This window comes from Aythya fuligula, chromosome 3 (assembly GCF_009819795.1).
Source record: "Aythya fuligula isolate bAytFul2 chromosome 3, bAytFul2.pri, whole genome shotgun sequence".
Lineage (NCBI taxonomy): Eukaryota > Metazoa > Chordata > Aves > Anseriformes > Anatidae > Aythya > Aythya fuligula.
The window spans coordinates 41200173-41223365 of record NC_045561.1 but is presented as its reverse complement, the minus strand read 5'-3'; the positions used below and the strand labels follow the sequence as shown (position 1 = coordinate 41223365).

Below are 23193 nucleotides of genomic sequence, written 5' to 3'. Positions count from 1 at the left end.
ACAGAGATTTAGGAAGGCGGGATTTGGGTTTACTTTCTCTCCCTTTTTTTCTTTTTCCTAGAAACATATGAAAAAATATTGCTCCTTAGCAGTTTTAGCCAATTCACTACATATTTTCTTCTCTTTCTGATACAGGAACTCCAAGGATCGACAAAGTGCTATGGCTTTACTCACAGAAAAACAGAAGCTGCTAAAGTTTGCCTACATAAATACAAGGAAGCTAATCCTCAGAAACAGCTGTAGTTGAAATAAGTGAATGACTAGCCACATTTTGGTCTTCAGTAATCATAAGACATTAGTACATGCATAAGAGGAAAGCCTTCAACACCTTTTAAATTGTCATAACCAATTAAAATTAGAAAGGGTTAGGAAAGCCAAACCCATCTGGAGTTGAATTGAGTGAGGATGGTAAAAGGGCAACAGGAAGGATTTCTACATGGTTATCCGCAGTAACAGGAAGACCAGGGAAAGCATGGACCCACTGCTGAATGAGGCAGGGGACCTGGTGAAGGACAAGGTACTCAGTGTCTTCTTTGCTTTGGTCTTTACTAGGACGACTTCAGGAATCCCTTTGCAGCTAACAACCCAGGGATGAGTGGTGTCACAGGTTGAGGAGGGCAATCATTTCACCCTCTATTCAACACTTGTGAGACCATATCTGGAATGCTGTGCCCACTTCTGGGCTCCCCAGTACAAGACAGACATGAAGCTACTGGGTCGTGTCCAGTGAAGGGCTCTGAAGATGGTTAAGGGACTGGAGGATATCACGTATGAGAAAAGGCTAAGAGAGCTGGGATTGGTTAGCCTCAAGAAAATAAGGATCCTTGTGAAGGCAACGTGTATAAATGTATGATGCAGGGGACTAAAGAAGGTGGAGCCATACTCCTCTCAGTGATGCCTGTGACAGGACCAACAGGCAGCAGGCACAAACTGAGATATAGGAAATGGAACATGTGAAGACTTTCCACTGTGAGGGTGGCTGCGCATTAGAAGAGGTTGCCAAGAGAAGTAGTGGGATTTCCAACCTTGGAAATATTCAAAACTCAGCTGGACACAGCTCTGAGCAATCTACTGTAGCTGAACCTGCTTTTAAGCAGCTGGGTTGGACAAGACAAAATTCAGAAGTACCTTGTAGCCTCAACCATTCTGTGATTCTGTGAATCATGAAATTTATGCTCAGTAAAGTTTGTTCTGAATGAGGGTAATATAATAACTTGCTCTTGATAGATGTAAAGTATATTTTCAAACAGTGCTAGTTACAAAAGGGGGAAGCTTCCCATTTGAAGGGAAAATGTTAAAAAAAAAATCTGTGCCAAGTTTTTCCCATCTTCATAACCTCCTTAAACACATATAAAACACTAATTTTTCTTTGAGACCTCTACATCCCAGTTTAGGATGATTTATCAGTGGATATTTATATTGCACTTTCTTAGAACTTCAATGTTTTCTACAGTTCATTAAGCAGAAAAATGATATATTTTTTAGGGTATAAAGTTCTAATGCTCCTAGATACCTCTACTCATATGACAGTTTTGCACTCTAAACAGTTTTTAAGCCTTTGATAAAGAGTTTAAATTATCAGTATACTTAGTGAATTTAAACTACAACTTTCTTACTATTGTCAAGTGAAAATGCAGAATATGCATCTGCCTTTTATATTTATTTTACACGGACACAACACATTTTATCATCTTAATCATCCTTAAGTCTTCTGTGCGTTCTGATGCCTCTACAGAATGTTAGTGCATGAACTAGTTTTCTATGTGTCTATACAAAAAGTAGAAGCAAAGACTAATTTTTTAAGTATTTCTTTTAAATCTGGTTATTCTTACTTAACCAAACTTAAATAATACTACAAATTAGGAACGTGACTTGAAATTAATATTAAAAAAAAGATTTGGGAGTCGGAAACACCACTAAAATGTCATCTCCTTTTCCCAGTTTGTTGTATCTCAATGATCTAGACAGAGATTAACAGCTGAATTTAAAAGACACTGAATGTGAGATGGAGACTATGCAATGCCTTCAGCCTTTGGCAGCCTGTCTATCTGTCTAGCATCTGTTAGGACTCTGTGTGGGCAGACTCCTTGGCAATACTGGGACTAAATAATGCATAAACATTAAAATTTTCTTGCTAAGCTTGAATTTTGCTGTGTTTTAAAGAAGTATATGCACACATTGGTTTTAAACAAAAATAACTGTCATACACATATGGCTCCATGCGCTGTATGCAACACAAAAATGAGAGATTAAAAAAAAAAAAAACAATTATTCATCACTTTGAGAAGTTATTTCTTTATATTCCTGTTTAGATCCTAAGAACTTGAGCCTTGAACTAAGATATTCAGATACTGAGGGCCGGGTGTGTGTGTGGGGGAACTACGACACAGGCATTTAATTTTTCACGTTAAACTAATTCCAGTCAGTTGGTAGCTGGAGTAGTCTTGGAAGTAAATTCTGATATCTACTGGTACATTTTCTTTATTTGCATTTATATGCATATTTATGTCAATAAAATTTAAGATATATTAAAATTGAAACATTATAAGTATGCACATATTAATGGATATGAAATTAAACTTGGGTGAAATAATTTTATTCTAGTTTGCAGGTTTGCTTTGCAGATCATTGACTTTCTAGTTTTTATTTAATGCTATTTGAAACACTTTTCACCTACAAAATCCTAAAAACAAGATTTACTAGAAATATTAAATCTTTTTAATGCTTGTGCATAAATCATTATGACATTTTATTGGTGTATTTGAATAGAGCTAAGTTTGAATCTATGACAAATTCTTTCCAGACTGTCTTTATTTGCTTCTGCTTACAGACATTTGAAGCCTTTATATTGTGGAATTTCAACATCGTTGTCTAATGCAGCATATATAAGAGGATGAAATTATAATCAGTCCAAGGCTCCGATACCAAATCTTGTAGGATTATACTCCTGAAACACAGTGTTCAGCACCTCACATCAATGGTATACAAAACAGGTATGTTTTAAACAGGTGGAGTAACAAGTCTCTGAAGCCTTACATTTTAAGTTAAATGTTAAACATCAGGCATAAATATGATGAGGATTATGACAATATGAAGATGATAAGACATACCAGCCCTGGATATGCTCATGGCAGAGGCTGCTGCTTCCAACATTGTCAGCTGACAGCAAAAGCCCAGGGAAGGAGACTGTGGTACTAAAAGAAACCATCTCCCCTGTTTCCCAAGATGGGCAAAAAGGACAAGATCACAGATAATCAGCTTAATTTGCAGAGGACTGAACAAGTGAACTAAATCATCCAGGAGCTGTACCGATCCAGCTTTTTCAGTGAAGCCTTCACAGGCACGGCTGCAACTTTCTAGAGATTTCCTTTAGATAACGTAGACATAAAAATGCACAGAGTTGTGTGTTGAAGCACCAGATACTCAAGATTTCTCTCTCAGTGCTTGCATCAACAGATACAGCACAAGGCTCTAACAGCATGAATGTAAATGAGTATTGTCCTCAATATGTAGTGAGCCAGACAGATCCAGGGAGCAGGTGTACATCCTCCTGCACCCGAGACTGTTTGTCCTAATCTAAAAGAAAAACACACCCAAAAAATAAAAAAAGGAGAGAAAATTAAACTGGGGATTAGCACTGGGGAGTAAAGGCTAACAAAGAGGTCAGTGACAGAACACTGAATGAAAAATCAATTAAACCACTTCTCCAATATTCAAAGGAAACATGAACTGTACAATGCTCAAGAGAGTTAAGGAGTCTACAGAAAATACCACTGGGATTATCCTGTCAAATATCAGATATAGCCTTGGGTATTTTACTCAGCAGAAAGTGTCTTAACAGGGTTTATATACCAGATATCAAAAGTTGAGGAAACAGCTGTGAGCAAAGAAGGTGCAGCTGATTAAGACACTGGATTTCAGTATGCCTGGATGGCAAGAAATGGATTAAAATACGAATTAACAACTTAATGCCAGAAGCTTTGAAGTGAAACATCAGATTTAGAGTAGGATGGAAAATCAGAAGGAGACAGAAAAAAGAGTGCGGCTTTTGACTTATAAGTAGCACCTAAATCCACTGGAACACTCAGACAAACCAAGAGTTTTGTTGCCGCAAAGGTTAATTACCTTAACAAAGCACTAAGAAGGTCAATGCACTTGGCAGTGCTTTCTCATAAAATGAAGGAAAATAAGATGACATGCATAATTTCTTCCCTGTCCAAGGGACTGTGCTGTAGATGTTGAGCTCTTACAGAGTTAAGCCTGATCAACACGTCTGGCAGGTTGCTACAAGCCGGTGTCTTAGCTAGAGTTACTTTGACATTCAGATGATCTTTCATAAATATGTGACATTGGATACTATGGCAAAAAGAAGCATACAGAAAAAGTTTGTATAAAATACAAAGTGAATAAAAAAATGGACTCCTTATTAGCTGGAAAATGTATTCTGGGAAGGAAGAAGAAACATCAGACAGGGAAATTGTATTCTTAAGTGAGCTCAGCAGGGGTAACAGTATTTAGGCAAATGAATTCAGTGTTAATGAAGGCAAATTTAACAAGCTCTGGTTCTTTGATTATTTTGCCTTATGCATGAAGACAAATTCAGAGCCCTCAGTGGATTTGACTATCAGAAAATATAAGGTGATTTCATATTTTAGTATTGCTAATTAGTTCATCCACACACACAAATTAAGAGGCCATTAGGCTGCCTGCCAGTAGCATACAAGGCACTGAAAGAGATATATTCCTATACATTAGAGGGTTAATGGCAGTGGGTCTTATCATTCCCTTCAGGATGGGTGTAGTAGATGTAAGCTGGGCATGGTTCCTTCTCTGGGGTTTAAAGGAAGTTGAATGGATTTGTCAAAAACTGATATTCTGAAGTGCAGAATTCAACAGGTTGAATATCTCAGTTGTGCTCTACACATGAAAGATACAGGTAAAAGAACCAACTCACCACAGCCTGGCATACAGGAACCTCCAATATGCTGCTTTTTGCTCTGAGCTGTGAGCAGACAGGCAAAAAACAACAAAAACACCCACAGAGATCACCAGAAGCAACCACACAGTTTACAGGGCAACCAACGCTGATTGCAATGGCAATGCCAGCTTAGATGCTTACAGATTGAGGGGATCAGAACAGCACTTATGATCTTGGCATAAGTGCTATTCTTGCAGCAGCTATTTCCATCCTTGAAGTCCTGTATCATGAAGTTCAACTTGAATAGCCAAGAAGTTGCATGCTGAAACCCACTGTCAGGCACATAAAATCCTATTACAGTACAGAAGAAAGAGGCAAGATGATCAGCTTGCTCCAGGCCTAGATGGGTGCTGCAGACCTAGTGCTGGCCTACATGAATGGCTGTAGCACAGGTATAAGAAACTCAAATATTTTCAAAGTGGATTGTAAACCTGCTCCATCCATTTGTACTGGCAATCTGGTATGAAATACTAGACAAGATGATTTTATCAAGCCAAAAAGGTATCTGTGTAGCACAGCATGAAATACGCGGGCAGTTTCTTTAACCAACTAGATCATGTAAGAAAGCGAATGCAGGGAAGATGCACTCCAGTCAATAGAACTTATAATACTTTTTGTCTGCTGATGGAGATTCTCCCTCTGTATTAAAATATGGCAAGAATTTGAAGTTCTCAATCTGTGTTACTGGAGAAGGACCACTTTTTTCCATTTACATGCATGTAGATCTTTTCTATGGCTCTAAGAAAGATATAGCTGCAGGAAAAATGGAAACAGGTTGATTTCCCAGTGTCCCCATTCAGGTAAGTTAGATAATGCTACAGGCTCAAGATTCAAACTGCTCACCTATGCATGTTTCCTTGAAAAGGATTCACCCGTACAGCCAGACGACTACGAACAGTAGAGTGACGTCTACTTTGGTAGCAATACCCCAACATTCCTAAGCTGTTTTAAGAACCCAGCTAAGTCCATTTGAGAGCTTGCTGGTGTCCAGTTTGCCCTGAGCTTGTGAATCTTAATTTACGGGGAAGCAGCATCGACTGATCCTTGGGTACCACCTTGTTTTAAGACATGGTGACTCTTTCCGTGGACCACTTTGTTACTTCTTCCAGGTGTCCATCCACAGGCATGAGGGATGCTGCTGTTTCCTTGTTGCTATGGTCAGCATTGCCTAGGAAGTCTGCAACTGCAGAAAAGTAAACCAGACGCTGTTTGTTTTTTTGTTTTTTGTTTTTTTTTTTTAAATTGCAGACAGGCAACTATGTACACTGCTGGATATTACAACTGAGGGAGAGTTGGCCTTAGTTTGTACACTGCCAGATACAAACATCACAAAGAAAGAAGTGGATATGTCTCTTCTTTCCTCCCCAGCCATTTCTCTCTTTGCTTCCTCAAATCAAGATTGGCACCAATCGAGGCTCCAAAAGTAGTTCAGGAAGACAGCATCACACTTCTCCACCAACAAGAGTTAAAAGATGCACACGGCACTGGATGAAATGCAAAGCTGGATCTTTAGAACACAGAAGAGAGTTGGGGACAAGCCTTGCCCTAGGCATTTTTGTTAACACTTAACCAGTTCCAAACCAATATCCTGGCTGTTCTAAAATTATTTGCATTGAGTTCTAAATCACACTTCACAATACCTCTTCATTCTTGACTTCAACAGCTGTTATTCCAGACATCTTTTAAAAGCAGCTCACACAGTTACCAAGGAGGGCAGTGCTGGGCACATTCCTTTTATTATTATTTTTTAAATTGCATTGAAGAAAGATGGACTTGGTGAGTTATATCACACTTCATATGCTCTCCCTTTTGTGTGTGTTATGTATGTTAGAATTTTTCCTCAGTAGAAATCAGAGATCCATCTTTTCACCATTTTAAGAAAAGTCCATCTTTCCACCATGTATTCACTGTGTATTCTTCCATATCCCCTAACTGGTTAATATTCCCATGGTTTCTACCCTACTATAGAAAAAAAAATATTACTGTTAGGTGTCTACAAAGAAACTTCCTAAGTCCCGGTATAGATTCCATCTTCAATGTGCCTTGTGAAGAATATATTCGCAATTACGTGTGGTTTTCCTGTTTCACCTAGTATGAACATACTTATTAAACTTCACACTGATACTATAGCATCTTCTCAAAAGACCAAGAGAACAACTGGCTTATATCAGAAGTTTACATGGAATCATGAAGACCACAAAGACTGTCTCAATTATCCAGTTCAATTTCCCATGGAGTATACATACAGTTTTTGAATGAACTATCACATTTTTAAAAAGACCAATTAGCTCTGATTTAAAGACTATAGACAATGGGAATTTCAGACAGGAGAATCGCAGGCTGTAGCCAACAAGACAAACCGTGGGTGGCTACATGGAATGTCCTGAAATAAGAAAGATTGAGAAGTCTTGTTCCACTTGATTTGAAAGCTGTAATCATTATTAAAAATAAAGTCTTTTCTAAATGTTTATCTTGCTCCCTTCCTACAGTAATTTGAAAGACAAAATAGCATACTCAACATATGGCTAATGAACTTCTAGCATTAATTTTTCACATTCTGAAAACTGGTCAGAACGTGAACAGCTGTTCCAAAAAAAAGTGAATTAATCATGTGGTATTAATAATCATGTTAAAATAGACCAAAAATTTATGTTGGTTAAAAAAGCCTCAGGAATAGAACTGAATAGACTCTCTTGTTCTCTCTATCACCCCAGTGTGGGTGGTTTGGATATTTGCAAACGGATAGTCTCAGTGCCGTGATTCGGACTTCCATGCCTCAACTTCTTCAGAGGGCAATATGCTCATTTGGAGCATCTGATTTTACTAAAGTACATTAAATCAACTGCACAATGGGGAAAATGAGAGAAGCACAATCAGATATTCAGAAATATCCCAGCCAACATTATTAGCAGAGTTTTATTCAACACAATCTGCTTCAAGATTCACTAGCACAGTTGTGAATGTCTGTTGAATTTAGACACTTTCTCCAGTGGCTGGCAGAAGAAAATAAATGCTTACTGCTGCATTGCTCTGACAGCATGCAAATAATTTATTTTTTTTTTTTGCGGGGTAACCATGCTGAAAAATTGCCATCACTATGATTAAAGTATAGCACTTGTAGGGTTCCATGACTCTGATGGTAGGAAGTTGACACTTTCAACAAGCAAGCAGATAAGAGCCATGATTGTGTGATAACTTCTGCATAGCCAAAGGTGAAGACAACAGAAACTATTCTGGTTCTTGTCTTTATCTTTTTAAAAATAGCTTCAAACATAAAAATGACTGAACTACAGATGGACAGAATTTGTGAAGGCCTGTAATGCTTTTAGCTACAGATCTGGATGCAGTTTGCTCAGTGCCTATAGTATGGAATACACGTATCATCTTTATCCTCAAGTGAGCATATCCTTTTAAAAAGTTCCACAATATTGAGCTAATAAAGGCTCAGACCTTAATTACAGTAAAGAAAATATGTTCTTTACGATTTGAAATTAATAGGACTTTAATTGCTATCATCTGCTATGCTATTTTTCAGATTGGCTTTAATGATCACTGTGAAACAGTGCGTGTGCTTTTGTAATATAAATAATTCAACCACTTAATTTCATTTTTTTTAAAATGGAGCATGGAAAGTCCCCTTGATGAACTAATGACCTGCAAAATTTCAGATTTAATGAGATATGGAGAAGATGACAGATCAATGCTAAAACTGCGTTTTAAAAACACATCTCTACTAGGTTGAAAGCCTGTATTAGAAAGTAGCAGTTATTCCAGCACACATCTCTACTCAATTTGGTATGCATCCTTCGTTATCTCATTCCTATTGCTATAACTTTCCTTTGTACAGTGAACAGTAGATCCAGACTAACGAAGCAACTCCAAAAAAAAAACACACGACCAACACTGAAAAGCCTCTATGTCTCTCTCTTCCAAAAAATATATAATAGCCCACACCAGTATTTTATGATACGCTCACAAGGTCAACATTTTCAAAAGAATTAATGTATTCTGAAACTTCCAAGTCCGATGCTCATTTTTTGATTCCCTAAGGAGGTTTTTGGAGAATTAGGTTTAGGGCTATATAAGTTGTTAACTGGACACAGGGTGTCTGTTGAAGCACATAATCAACAACCTGCTTTGGTGGTAAAAATGCACACACCCCCTTTCCCTAGGGAACACAGTAGAGCAACAAGTACTTGAAAAACTGCCACAACACAAACAAGTTCTGCATCCCTTTCACGGCTCATCTTCCCTCAGAGGTAAGAAGCTTAAAAGTTACTCTGACCCTATTTTAGGATCACACAGTATGTGGTGGGGAGTGGTTCTTTCTAAAGCGGTGCTTCTTAAAAGATGGTTGTGAAGCTCTTCTTGCTCCTTTTCTTCCTCACTTCATCCCTTAGTCCCTGCCTTCTCACCCTAGCACAGAGGTGGTGCAGCAGAGCAACAGTACAGGACTGAGGATTGGAGGCTTTAAGAAGGTGAAGCTGCTGCTGGACAGTGGCCCAAGGAAAAAAAAAAAAAAAAAAGGCCATGATGACTCACAACCTTACTGTTAGTCCTCCCTTCCCCTCCTACCTTCCAGCAGCACAGAAATAAGTGAGGAGAAAGCCTTCAATTTCTGCTTTGCACTTTGCCTGAGTGACTGGGAACCACCAACGTAACACCAATAAACTGGGCTTTTCCTCAGGAAGGCTGAAACTTCGTGTGGGTGGGAGCAGCAGTGTTAGCTGATGCTCCTTGTAGAGAAGGGCTCAATACATCTACGCATTGATAGGCATCTCCCACAGAACATACTACAGTCAATATGGAACCGCGCCTTTCTTCTCTCATAAAAGAAGTCATGTTAGCTGGGTCATACTCACACTTGTAGCAGGAATATTTTAGTGAAAGAAACCCACCAAACAAAATCAACAACAAAGGACAAGAAAAAAAAGCACCTCAGCAGAATTACCTCTGGACCGTATTGTATGTTACAACAATCAGGGACCAGAGAATTTAAAAGCTAAATGCAAAAGAATTGGTAGAAGCTTCAGGCCAGTCTTCAGTACTTTCTCATGTTTTATCTAGGTATCAGTTAAATCTACTTTTTCCAGTGAAACAGCATAGATAGTCAATCAAGGCAGGATATGATCCAAATGATGCAGAAAGTGTTTTTTTGTTGTTGGTTTGGTTTTATTGGTTTGTTTGTTTTGGAAGTTAATGCAACTAGAAAACATTCTATACTAGCCAAGGGTTAACAATGAGAAAGAGGAAGGAGCTTTGAGGTTAAGGTTAAGGGCAGCATTACAAAGATAACGCATAGAAACTAGGAAAAGAAAAATGTTAAGTCTGACATTAGGAAAACATTTATTATCCTGAGGATGATTATCTAGTGGAATAATTTCCCAGAGGAAGTTGTTGAGTTGAATACAAGAGGCATTCAAAGGAAACATAGATAAAAAAACACCCAGGCGATTGATCTGGAGGGCAGCCCTGCACTAATGACCCAAGAGGCTCTTTCCAACCCATTGAGGATTTTGCTCTTGAAAATGATAGTTATGAACTTCTGTAACAACATGTGAACAAAAAGTAAATGCAAAACACTGCACAAAACCAGAAGACATTTACCTGAAACCTTGGTTTTAGCTTACAGATTTTTTTCCTCTATAATACCAGTCATCTGTGCCTATATATGTCTGCATCATTTCTGACAAATACCACCACATATTGATCAGCACAGTGACATTGAGAAGATAAATCAAAGCTATGAAATACATTTTTCCAAAGAAATGACAGAAAACTTGCCTTGTGAAACACAATGGACATCATGAAGAAATCCAGCAAGAAATTTTCTGAAATGTCTCTATAGTCAAATCGGAAGAAGATCACAGTAAAGCTCAAAGTAACAAACTGATTAATAGGATTACAGAATGAGGAACGGAGGAGTTTCATCCCAGCAACTGTTATCAGGATAATATCACAGCTGTAAGAAATACAGAAAGAAAAACCTAATCAAGTCAAAGTAATAAAAACATTGAATTATGAAGCTCTTAAATACAAATAGCTGCACCAGATGTGTTTCAGAGTGCTTTGTATATCTAAATCTACACATCTTATTGATTTCTGATGTTAATCCTGTGTTCTCTTAATAATCACATTACCCATCTGCAACTTTTTATTTTATCACACACTTGTAATCTGTGATAAAGAAATAATTATGTACCAAAAGAAGAGTATTGGCTACTAAAATCCAAGAACCTAAAAAGGCTATACTATATACAGCTCTTAAAATAAAATTTGTTTCGGAATTTATCTTCATTATTCCATTAATCCATTGCTGTAATTTAAGAAAACATCTTGAACCCACTCCAATTTTTATGACTAGAAATTTAACTTGATCACAGTTTATAAATATTCTCCTATTACATACTATGCCTAAATTATGGATAGAAACACCCATGGATATGAGATGCTTGAAATCTTTAATATTGTTGTTTTGCAGGTCATCTAGTCTATATAGTAATTCCTTCATCAGATTAAAAGAAATTGTGCATTGTACCTATATGTTGTAAAACTCATGCAATCTGCATTTCATTCTACTTTATTAGACAGTGAACTTAAGCTGAGAATGCTAAGTACTAAGTGACCATACAGAAAACCATGAAGCTCTCCAAAAATTAAAGTGCTTTCTACTGCATCTCCAAGACAATAATGTTCCTTTTTTTACTACCCAGAAAACTACACAATAAAAAAAGGTAGTAGAATTAAATGAGAAGAAAAGATGGAGGTAATGTGTTAGCACACCTTAAATTTAGAAAACCATTCCAGTCTCTGTATATATATATCAGAACTCTGAGACTTGAGGTTGTTTTTCAGTTTTGTTTTTAAGATACTTTACAGAATTAGAAAGATGATCTTAGCAATTTTGATCTCTTGATAATTACAGCCCACTTAGGGGGTTACACACTAGGAAGGTCTCAGACATTAGTTTTAGATCACCCGGGTAGAATCAAAACCAAAGGCAATGCACTTTGGCTCCTCCTTCAGTGTGAGGGGAGAATCAGGCAACAAGCAAATGTCTAAAGTTAGCCTAGAGGAAATCCTAGAGGAAATCACCAGGATGGTGATGGGTTTGAACACACTGCCCCGTCTTAACCCACACTGACCTAAAACTGCAGGTGTGGAAACTTTGTCTCCTTCTGTTCCTTTCTGCACGGTTAAGCATTTTTGCTCATTCTTGAAGGTAACTGACCGTGGCTGTATTCTTTCAATAGAGCGGTTGTGACACCACAATTTCCTGCAGCACCCTGCTGTCTAGAATACTTGCTTGGGAAGGAAAGAACCCAAATCCATCCACTTTCCAGCCCTGGAGGAATTGAGACCTGCATTCCATCCTCCAAAGTACCCTCAACTCCTGCTGCATCTGTTTAAAGGCTTTTTGTCACCAGAAATGCAGAGTAAGATTCCACATCTTTGTTGGCAAGCACTCCCCTGAGCTGCAACACAGTACTGGGCTCCACACAGTAAACACTGGCATGGTCCTGTATTTTTATCTAACAACCACTAGAAGACACGGTGATAGGGTTTCAAGCAGGAATTGGAACCCATGATTCTTCACCATTACAAGAACTTCCTTCCCAGCAAAGCAGGAGGAATCAGGAGCAAACCTTCCATAGCCTCCACTTTCCTGGCAGGAGCTCAGCAGCTGGACTTTGGTTAAATGAAGTAGGCAACACCGACTGCGCCACCAAGGTCTTTAAAAGGAAGGAAACAGAAGCAGTATTTTGTGACCCCAATCCTGATCACATGTTGGGCAACACCTCTCAGCTCAAAACCTTTGGGTGTTTGCTTCCTAGTCAGGGTAAGGTAAAAGTTATTTATTCAGAAAGCTCCAGGCACGTTCAGAAGTACACCTTGAGCCTCCTAATGAACCATCAAGTCAAGTTCAGGAGTACTTAGTGATATTAGGCATCCCCAGGGCTTTCTGGCACTTGAACAAGTACATTCGGTTTGCAGTTTTACATGTTGATGCCTAAAAGCTGAATTGGATCTATTCCTGAAAAGACAACATAAACTTAATAGACATGTACAAGTAACTCCCTGTGAATTGAGAGCCAGGTGACTTCTCCTATGTAAATTAAACACAAATACAAATACTTTTGGGGAGATGTGTTGTGTTTTGATGCTGGTAAAAATAGATGGGGATTTTAATGAATACTGAGTGACTTCATAAAGTAGGCCACATATTTGCAAAATGCACAGGAGGTTCTCCTCCATCCTGCTGCGAACCAGGAGAATACCTGCTGCCATGACTGACATTTGATGGGTCAGAAAGCTCCAAACAGGTTTTCATCATTCTAGGAAGGCTCTCAGCCTGTGCATTTCCAGGTTGATCTCACGTGGCATTTATTCATTATTGTGTATTTTCCTTAATGAAGATACAAGTTTCTCTGAGTGCAGGTCATTCTAATGAATCACCAGGACTTCACTCTTTGAATGAATTACCAAGCTGACCTTATTTCTCGCCTTGTCAAAGCTGCGGTTTTCAATTTTCCCCGAATTCCTGAAGGGCTAACCTAGTGCCTAAATCGAACAGATTCTGAAGTCACCAGAATCCATCCCAATGTGTCACGTGCAAACCATTTGGATCTTATGTTTCGCAGAAAGAATAAAATTCTTACAACGTGGAAGAATTTTCACATGGAAATTTTAGAGATGATAGAGCAAAAAGACGACTTTTTCCTTACCAAATCTGTTAACACCTGGAAAATTTCACAAAAAGGACATTTATAAAATAATGCTCTCAAGGGGTAACAGGTAATAAGTTGCTCATTATCCCTCTTCTTTAAAGATACTGTCGCACAAGATGCCTTTCCCGGTGCCTTAACTCCCAGTAGAGAGAAAGCGGGAGAGAGAGAATGAGAAATAAGGGCTTATTTCTGAACTCTCTGTGGCAGGTAACATGAGAAGGCATTTCAGCTTGTCAGCATGAATCCCACTAATAACCAGCACATTAGGGTCTCCAAAGTTGTAGCGAACTTCTGGCTGTGAAAGCAGCTGTGCTGCCTCTCCAAGAAGCAAACCACTTCAGTCCTTTTAATCATAAAACAAGATGAAACTTACTTTAAGAAATAGATTTGAATTGAGAAAAACTCCAAAATAAAATCAAACAAAACTTACCACATTGGGTATTTTCAGACACATAAAAGGAGAGTGCCTTCCCTTCTCTGCAGCATGATACAGTCTGATCCTCGGGTGGTAAATAAGTAAGGAGTGTTCCAACAAAAGAAAATAGCTATCTATATACTGAGGGTTATATTTTCTCTGTGTTAGCAACATGGCATATGAAGGACAAAGGAGAATCTAGGACTCCTTCAAGGGCTTACAGAGTTGAGGAGAAAGAGATAGGATCTGAGGACAAAGGTCTTGTGCGTGGCATTTACAAGCTAGTCTTAGTGGAACAAAACTAAAGAGGAGTGCGAGAGAAGGGGATACTGGGAGTGCTGCAACCTCAGTTACAAGAAAAAGAAGGAAAGACATGAAGATCAGCGTAGACAAAAAGCAGACAGAAAACTATGTGGCAACTTCCATCCTCTCCTGCCTCTGTGCTCCTATTACCAGAGGCAGCAGATCAGGAGAAAGCCAACAAGGGGCAGGAAAGGCAAGTTCTGTACCTTATGGACTAAAAAAAACAAGAGTTCATCTTCCTTGCAGTCCACTAATACAGTTGTCACATGGGTAAACATAGCCCAAACTGATTTGTACCACCAAGGTCAGCAGTAGTCTTGACACAGCAGCATTCACCCATGGGCTTTACTGTCTGAAAGGAGCTACAGCTCTATAGCTCTACCACTGTCAGCATAGGGTTTAGCTCCCTAAGTCAACAGCATCTCTTTGATTGAAGTCTGGGCATACCTGAGTGGAACTTCTTTGAAATTGCAGTCAGGAATTTTATTTTTACTGGCATGCTAAAAGGTAGATTTAAATCCAAGGTGATCACACATACACACAGAGGATGGGGAAGCAAAGGATTGTCATGTAATTCCCCTACAGGCTAAACAATCAGAGGCAGACAAATGTAATTGCTTTCTTTAATCTCAAGATTTTTGGACAGACTCACTACATCTGAAGGCTTCAGGGAGGTGATACTTTAAAGTGTAATTTAGCTTTGAGGAATGACTATGCAGAAATAGCACCTTTTAAACTCCACGTATTTGCTCTGTGCATGTATTCACTCACGTCTGCTAACTACTGAAAAATATCATTTTGATTATGTTTTAGTTTTCCCAGCCCTGCAGAACCAAATACAGTGATGGTCATCAACACAGACCTACCCTGAATAATACACCTAAACCCCTGAAGCACATCAACCTTAGAATCTCCCAAGGACAAAAAGGTCACTGGGGAACTACACAGCCCATCTGAGTGACCATTGAGAGTCTCTCTGGAAAAGCAGCTGTCTGGGAGGAATATATGGAAAAATCTGTTTAACAATCTATGCTAGTTTTAGCCACTATAAGCAGAGAATATATTTAAAAAAATATATATAAAAAAATTAGTCCTTAAAGCTGTGTTATTCTTTAAGAGAAGAATAAGCAAAACATGCATTTGTACATTAATTTCTAAATCTAATTTTTAAAGTCAAAAATCTAAATTATTATTAATACTGAGGAACTTCTCCCTGCCCCAGCAGTTTTTCCTGGTACTGGAACTTTCCTTCCTGAACACAAGCTGTTTCTTTGTTTTTATCATCTGCATCACTGTCATTCTGATAAAAAGACTGCAGAAATTCTGCTCACTGGGGATACTGCAGTCACTAAGCCTGCTGAATATCTGCAGTAGGTAAGTCACCAACCAAAATATTTACCATAAAAGGCTGTCTCTGCAAGAATCATACTGTGAGTCCATGGATCACTTCTGCTTAATATCAGAGACAGACTTGGGAAAAAAAAAAAAAAAAAAAAAAAGTATATCCATATCTTTCTAAAACCACTTTTAATGCAGGACTACCTGCCATTCTACACTATTGAATATTTTATTCAGTTTAGTCTGACTTGAGTGGTGAAGCTGCCGATAATTCCTCTGGGAGGCTACGCCATAGTCTTAACAATCCTCAGTTAGGAAATGTTTCCTGATATCCAGCCTCGATTTCTCATTTTCATCTGATTAATTCTAGTTACCCCACTGTGTTTATACCCATCAGACACCTGCAGCCTAGTATAGATCGTCTTGCTTTTAATTGACATTTAGACATTCCATATATATCTATATATAGCTCTTTAATCTTTTAATTTCTCTGTCTCTCACTAGAGTCATGCCTTAGCATGTGCTATGGTAGCTTTTTTTTTTTTTTTTTCTTTTTCCGCAGAGCCAATGATTATTGTATACTGAACTAATACATTATTAGTTCAAGCACAAAGGAAAATTGTGAAAAGCAGACTTATTTAAGAAACAAATTTCATTTCTCAGTCTTTAGTGTAAATCTGAATAGTCTACTAATCACATGCCATGAGTTATAAGCAAATCAACTTACTGTGTACCAAGCTTCTTGTATTTACTAATTGAGAAAGCATCAATGGTGAGGGCATTCAATATTATAGCTGGATACAAGATGTATTTCTCAAAGCACTGAAGCCACACATAGAGTCTTTCAAACCACATCAAATGAGCAGCATCTGAAATAAAAAAATCAGATAACACACCATTTCATCAAATTATCTGCATTTTTGCACTGCAATACCATAGAAGTAACAATATGAGTTAGCTCATATTAATAAATACAATAAACCAACTAATTCATTACACAAAGAAATCCTCTTTTTTTTTTTTTTTTCCCCCAGAGAAATCATTTTTCTCTCCGAGTTTGGAGAGTATCTGTTTTGCTTTTTATAATCATATTCATGAGAAATGCTCAGAAACTATAAGAGGTGGCACATGCTAAATGGCAGATTCTACCTAATTCAATTACTAGTCACTGTATTAAATAGCACCTTTAGTAATGCAATGGTTCTGGAGAGGCCCTCTCCAGCTCTGGCTCTGACCAGGAACCTCATTTGAACTTTGCGCCTCTCTCTCCAACTGGCAAAATATTGTTTATTTGACTGCAAAGTATTACTGACCTCATTACTAAACACGCTTTGATATCTAAAGACTGAAGAAGTAATAGGAGCAAGACATTGTCACAGATGTTTCTCAAGACACTTTAAGAACAGCTGTTGTAATAACTATCTGCCAGGATCACATCACCCACCAGTAAAGAATATCTTTTTCTGCAGTAGACTTTTCTAACAAGATCACAGGTTTAATGGGAATATTAAATAAGAACAGAATGTTCTGTACAACTAAAGTGCTACGAGAACTTAGGTGAACTGAGTGCAGAACCACTTGTGTACTGAAAACAGTAGCATCTTTCTTCTTAACTGAACTCATCTACACAAGGTTATTGGAGAAACAGAGCAAACACAAAAAGGCAGAACCTGGTATTGACTCAGAAATAACAATGCCAGCTACTGAATCTCCAACACTTTTTCCTGCAGAAATGAAAATAATTATGTATACACACACACACAGCCACACACCACCTTCTCAATGACAAAGAACGACAACATGCTGACAGGCTACCTCCTAAGATTATACACACACAGTCAGATGCCTATTTTGGAACCTAGCTTTTATTCTCTATGCTCTCTCCTTCTCCTGATCTACAAATTGCTTTCAGAGCTCCTATGCTCTACAAAACTTCATCTGGCTGGCCAAAGCCAATTTCTGTGTAAGAACTTGAGCTTGAATAAAGAGATGTGCATATCAAATAGACCAAAAGGAAAGGTAGCCACAGGAGCAGAAAGACATGGCAAGGCATGTATGGACAACGCACAGAGAAAAGAATAGCAAATATTGAGGGGGCACCCAGGGAAAGAAGTGGATGGTTTGAAAATGGCTTAGATGAGTCTGTGGGGTATAAGAGCAGAAATGGGGAAGGAGGAGGAAACAATCTAAGAATCTTTTGCTTCAGGCCTTCTCACACAGTCTGTCGTTACTTTCTACACATCTGTTGTACCATAAGCTCACACATCTTAAGCTCAGCCTTTCTTCTTGCACTCATACAAAATAATAACAAGAAATATATCAGTTATCTCATAGGTGCATCATGAGAACTGTTCTGAAAATTGCTATATTGTGGAGGGCCTGAAAGTCCAAATAACTCGTCTGAAGTCTGTAAAACAAACCCAAGAATAAACTTGTGGAATTGTCATTACCAGCTGCTCATCTAATTGCTAGCAATCATTCATCCTTACCATAAGAACTGCACTTGTCAAAAATTAGGAAGCTGAAAATTAAATTATATGCTGTTAATAGTGCTAACAGAACCCTTGCTTTGTGTATTTGTCCTGTTACTGTTCACGCCTGAAAATATAGAATACAGTTCTTTTCCAACCTCCTTCTGCTATACACAAAGGTAACCTTTAAGTTCTGCTTCTACATTTTTCTTACAGGGTAAAAAAAAGAAGACAGCCTGTCAGACATATCTACCAAAGGGATTACACAACTTTTTCTCCTCAGCCTCTCATCTCAGAACATGGTAAAAAATCCTTTTCAGCAGCTCGAGGGACCAGGGAATAAATAAATAAATAGACAAAAAAAATAAATAAATTAAACTCTTGCTTTCTACACAGAAGACCATAGCATTCCAATAATATTTAAACCCCAAAGTGAGGAAATATAAATTATATAAAATGAGGACTGCAAAGGAAGCAGAAAAGCCTGCTGCCTGTAGCAGGTACCACGTGAAATGCATCTGATCTCAAAGTAGAAGGAAACCCATCTGTGGAGATCAATCTGGCATCTCTCTATGTAGACCTCAACCTTTTCAAAAGCTGAGTCATTGCATTTAGGAAAATAACGTTTTCTGACAAATGAAGACAGACTTAATAGGGGACAAAGCAAAGAAGACCTACAGTAATGTCTTATGATTAAGTTAATGCAACAACGAAACTTGGGTACACATCAGACTTCATGATTATCAAGGAGAGAAAGCCCCGAACAATGTTTTCAATTGGACATGAACCTTAAAAACATCTATATTTCTACTACGCTTTCCTTGCTGTATTGCAGTAAAAGTTAAAAGGCAACCTTCAATCGAGTCTCTGGGGTACCTTTTCATACCCAAGCCTTGTTTGGAAAGTAATCATTTTGAAAGACACAATTTTTAAAAGAAAATTTAAATCCTTAACGCGTATTTTTGCAGAGAGTGATCTGAACTCTTTTGTTGCCTAGCTGAACAGATTAAAGTCCCTCAGCAGACTGTGTTCTGACAACATTGTCTTCAAACACCTCAGGAACATATATTGAGAATGATTAAGGTACAGGATCCATCAAAAAATGACAAGCAAGCTTTTGGCTGGTAGCAAATACAAGATGAGAGCTGGGGGAAAATAACTGTCCTTCTCAAAGTATACTGTCTGCTCCTGGAAATAACTAAATCAGAACAGGAGATCAGACCCCAGTATACTAAAATATTTACATACACTGGTGTCAGGGCACCACTGCTGAAGCCAGCAGACAAACAAGAACAAGTCATCAAGAAATTTTCAGTTTCCTTCAATTTTTAAGTTCCTCTAAAAGTGTTACCATGGAAATTAAAACTAACTTGCATTATCCATGCTGTCCAAATGATGCATAATTGTAAGTCAAAAAGTAGAAATAATTCTACCTCAATTTCATTCATAATCTTTCAATTCAAACTTTTAAATTATTTGTAATGCCAGTGTATCAAGCAACACAAGTAACAGTATTGTAATGTAAAAGCAAAAAAAAAAAAAGCAGATCAAATGATGGCTCATGAAAGGCCACTTAGAGCCAGCAAGATGTTTAAAGGACTGTTGTGTTTGGCATACAAGGAGAGGCTGAGAGAGCTGGGACTGTTTAGCCTTGAAAAGAAAAGGCTCATGGGACATCTTATCAAATATAAAACATAAATTATCCCCTCAGCCCTGTTCCTTCTGGATTTTTGTTTTTAAATCAAGACAAGCTGCAAGCCACTGCATCCATTGTTTAGATAAGATTTCATTACAAACCTCTCACTTCCCGTTGCCGGTGCTCTTTGCTTTTAAGTATGGGGTGGGAGATCCACAGCCAGGGGTGATGCTTGCGAAGCTGAGGAAGTATGTAATGTGTTACGAATCCCACAGTCCACGCTAAAGCGAACAGGACAATGCTGAGAAATGGCTGGGCCAAGTGAGAAAGAAAGAAAAACAGTTATAATTTGCAGATATGTAACAACATTTCCTAAAATGGTATTTCTGCGCACTTAAAAACTCATGTTCAAACTGACTACACAGGTGGATGTGTTTTGAAATATGTATTTTGCATGAACAATTGTTGAATTGTTGTTTTCTTTTCCCCCTAAATGGAGGAGAAAAGGTAAATGATTAGGTTTGTCCTTTCTGTCTCCCCTGTTGCATATCCTAAAAGAGGTGCAGATATGCAAAGGATTAAAGGAAGAAACACCAGATAAGTAATACTTTGCCTAATACAGATATCCACAATCTAATTGCACTGCAAATCAAAAAGCATTAAGTTATCATGGTCAGTAAATACACTTTCCCTAATTTCTCTTTCCACAATCTCTATTTCTTCCAGCTAAAGTATCCTGTGGTTTTGCATAAAAGAGATAATACCTTAGAAAAAAAATAAAGGACAGATACATACCCTTAATGATAGAAACACAGTGCTGGCACTGACAGCAAATGACAGAACAGCAGCCGCTGTGCAGACAATGAGATCCGATTTCAAAATTTCTTTCTGTGAAAATTATTTTATACAAAATTAGCAAGCCAATACTATTTCAACTAGGCAAAGTAAGTGACTTGCTTCCCAAGTACTCGCAGTCTGCATTGTGTTGAGGCTAATCTTCACTTCCTGATAAAGTTTTTTCTCCACTCTGCTTTGTGAAATTATTTCTTGGTATGCTACGTTTGTCAAAGTAACTATGTTTAAATTCATCGTGCCTACGTTTAAGATACATTTTAAAATCTGGTTTTAACACTGCAGAAATAAAAGTAATACATTTTCATACTGAGTCTGATCCTGTTTAAGGAATATAGTTCTTTCGCATTACAGTCTTTTGGTTTGGGAAATCAAAATTCTGGTTCCTTGACCTATTTGCAAGCAATACGATTGCTTCAGTTTTACTTTTTCTTGCATTACTGAAATGACTCATGCTGTTCTATAATGTTGCAATAAATATATTAACTTCTGTTTCTGATGTTCTAAAGTCACATGTCCCATTCTCTGATTTTCTGTATCAGAAGCCAAATTACAGCAAGACCTTACAGATTTCAGACAAGGCGTTTTCTGGTATCACCGAATGATAACGCAAGGACAAGTCTGCATTTATATAAAGATCTATAACTACAGTAGGAGTAATTTTGTTTTGAAAGATTAGAAAATATCACGGTCTTTCCAGCCACCCATTTTTCTTGTGATTAAAATGTCATTCTCGGTAAACAAATAAACAAGATAGCTTTTGAGCTCTGTGATCTCCTGAATTGTACTTCAGAGGTCACTCAAACGTCTTTCCCAGTAAATGAAAATCTTGTCCTAGATTTATAAGAGGGATGGTTAAGTTCAGCACTCAATACTTGCACTAAGTTATCATATGAGTAACTATTTGTAGCTCTTGGTTTAAATACTAACTTATATTTTAATTCAAAGGCATCTAGAAACAACACGTGGAATACAACACTTTTTTAGAATTTGAAACACATCCAATTTCCTGGTGCTGCAATCTAGGTAGCCTTCATTCATCTCATCAGAGACAAGAAAAGGAAACATAAAATAATGCTGCGATAGCAAACCTAAGAATAAGGGAGATAAACAAAGAAAGTAGAAGCAGCGAACAGAAGGGTTGTGAATTACAGGGGAAGCTGGCAGCAACCACTATATTTAGGCTGCCTATCACTGTCTGTTTTGAGAAATGCTTGGTAAAAGGTCACCAGCATCAGCACTTCCACTTGCTGCAGTAGGCCTTTGAAATTCAGCAGGACTAAAAAGCCTTCAGGCTCAAAAGGTACTTTTGCTTTGTCCCATGAAACTCCAATCCAGTTTAGCTGAATTCTCAAGCAATAAAACCTGCCCTGGGTCTTTTCTCAGTTTGCTCAGAAAGCCATCCTTGCAAATGAGCAGCGCTCACTCCACTCCTCAGGCTGTGCCCTCTTCAGGCAGTATGGTGCTCAGGAAGGACTACAGATGGGAAGAAACAGGAAGAGAGTTAGGCTGGACTCCTCCTGAACCATCTTTCCAGAACCCAGCACTGCTGGCCTTGTCCCTTGCTTGTTGGCCACCATATGCACCATGAAAACCACATTAGGGACCTTTCAGAGAAGGTCATCTTCAATGAACAAACCTTTGACCCCTACACATCCCCACAGGCTCTCTACAGTCAGTTTTAGACCTTCTCTCACTAGCAAATATTGGGGATTTAGTATGTGTAGCAGTACTGAAAAACTGTGGTCAAAACCCCAATAAGGGAATTATCGCCAACTCATATAACTGACAGAATTTTGTAACATTTGCAAAATTTTAAAGCTACTTCACACAAAGCCAATAAAAAGCAGCAGTACTGAGGTTATAAAATTCAGTATCTGAGAAAGTTGAGCAGTGCCAGGTTTATGCAGCACCGTACTCCAGCCCTTTTGTGGAGATGTATTATGAAAAGTCTTCATCAAGTATCATTTTTCTGTGCAGCTGAACCCAACTACTCAATAATCTAAAACAAGCTTATAAGAACAAACACATGCCAATCATATTTTCAAGCTCTCCTCCACAAGCAAAAAGGATTACTATTAAAATGACAGCTGAGTTGTTTTCATAACCATGTGACTGCAGAAGCTGCCGTTTCAAGAACTATATCAAACATTAAGAACTTGGCTATAAAATCAGAAGTACTGACAATAATAGATATTGGGGGCAGGGGGAAAAGGCATCCAAGCTTTCCATTCCACGCTCAGGCCAGCTCACCAAAGAGAGCAAACTGTATTACACAGACTGTACTGCATGGTATTTGCATGGTATTTCTCAACTTTCCCATCTTTGACTTTACAAGTGCTCTTTTTAAGGTTCAATCACACTGCTTTTGACACATTGCAACACATACAGGAAAAGGTCTGTGGTTTTAAAGCAAGACTTACTATCCAGGTATTTGAATCCAAATTAGATAGTTGCATTCCAACTTCGGT

General features: G+C 38.1%; 1 protein-coding gene across 2 annotated transcripts in view; it reads right to left on the bottom strand.

The window, feature by feature from the left end:
* PCNX2 (pecanex 2) overlaps positions 1-23193 on the bottom strand; it is a 159307-nt gene that overhangs the window by 57008 nt on the left and 79106 nt on the right. For both annotated transcript variants that reach the window (XM_032183690.1, XM_032183691.1), the window contains exons 18-21: positions 20666-20758; positions 20032-20182; positions 16491-16632; positions 10763-10940 (exon numbers count right to left, since the gene is read on the bottom strand). In XM_032183690.1, coding sequence (XP_032039581.1) covers positions 10763-10940; positions 16491-16632; positions 20032-20182; positions 20666-20758 — 564 coding nt within the window. The remainder of the gene's footprint in view (positions 1-10762; positions 10941-16490; positions 16633-20031; positions 20183-20665; positions 20759-23193) is intronic.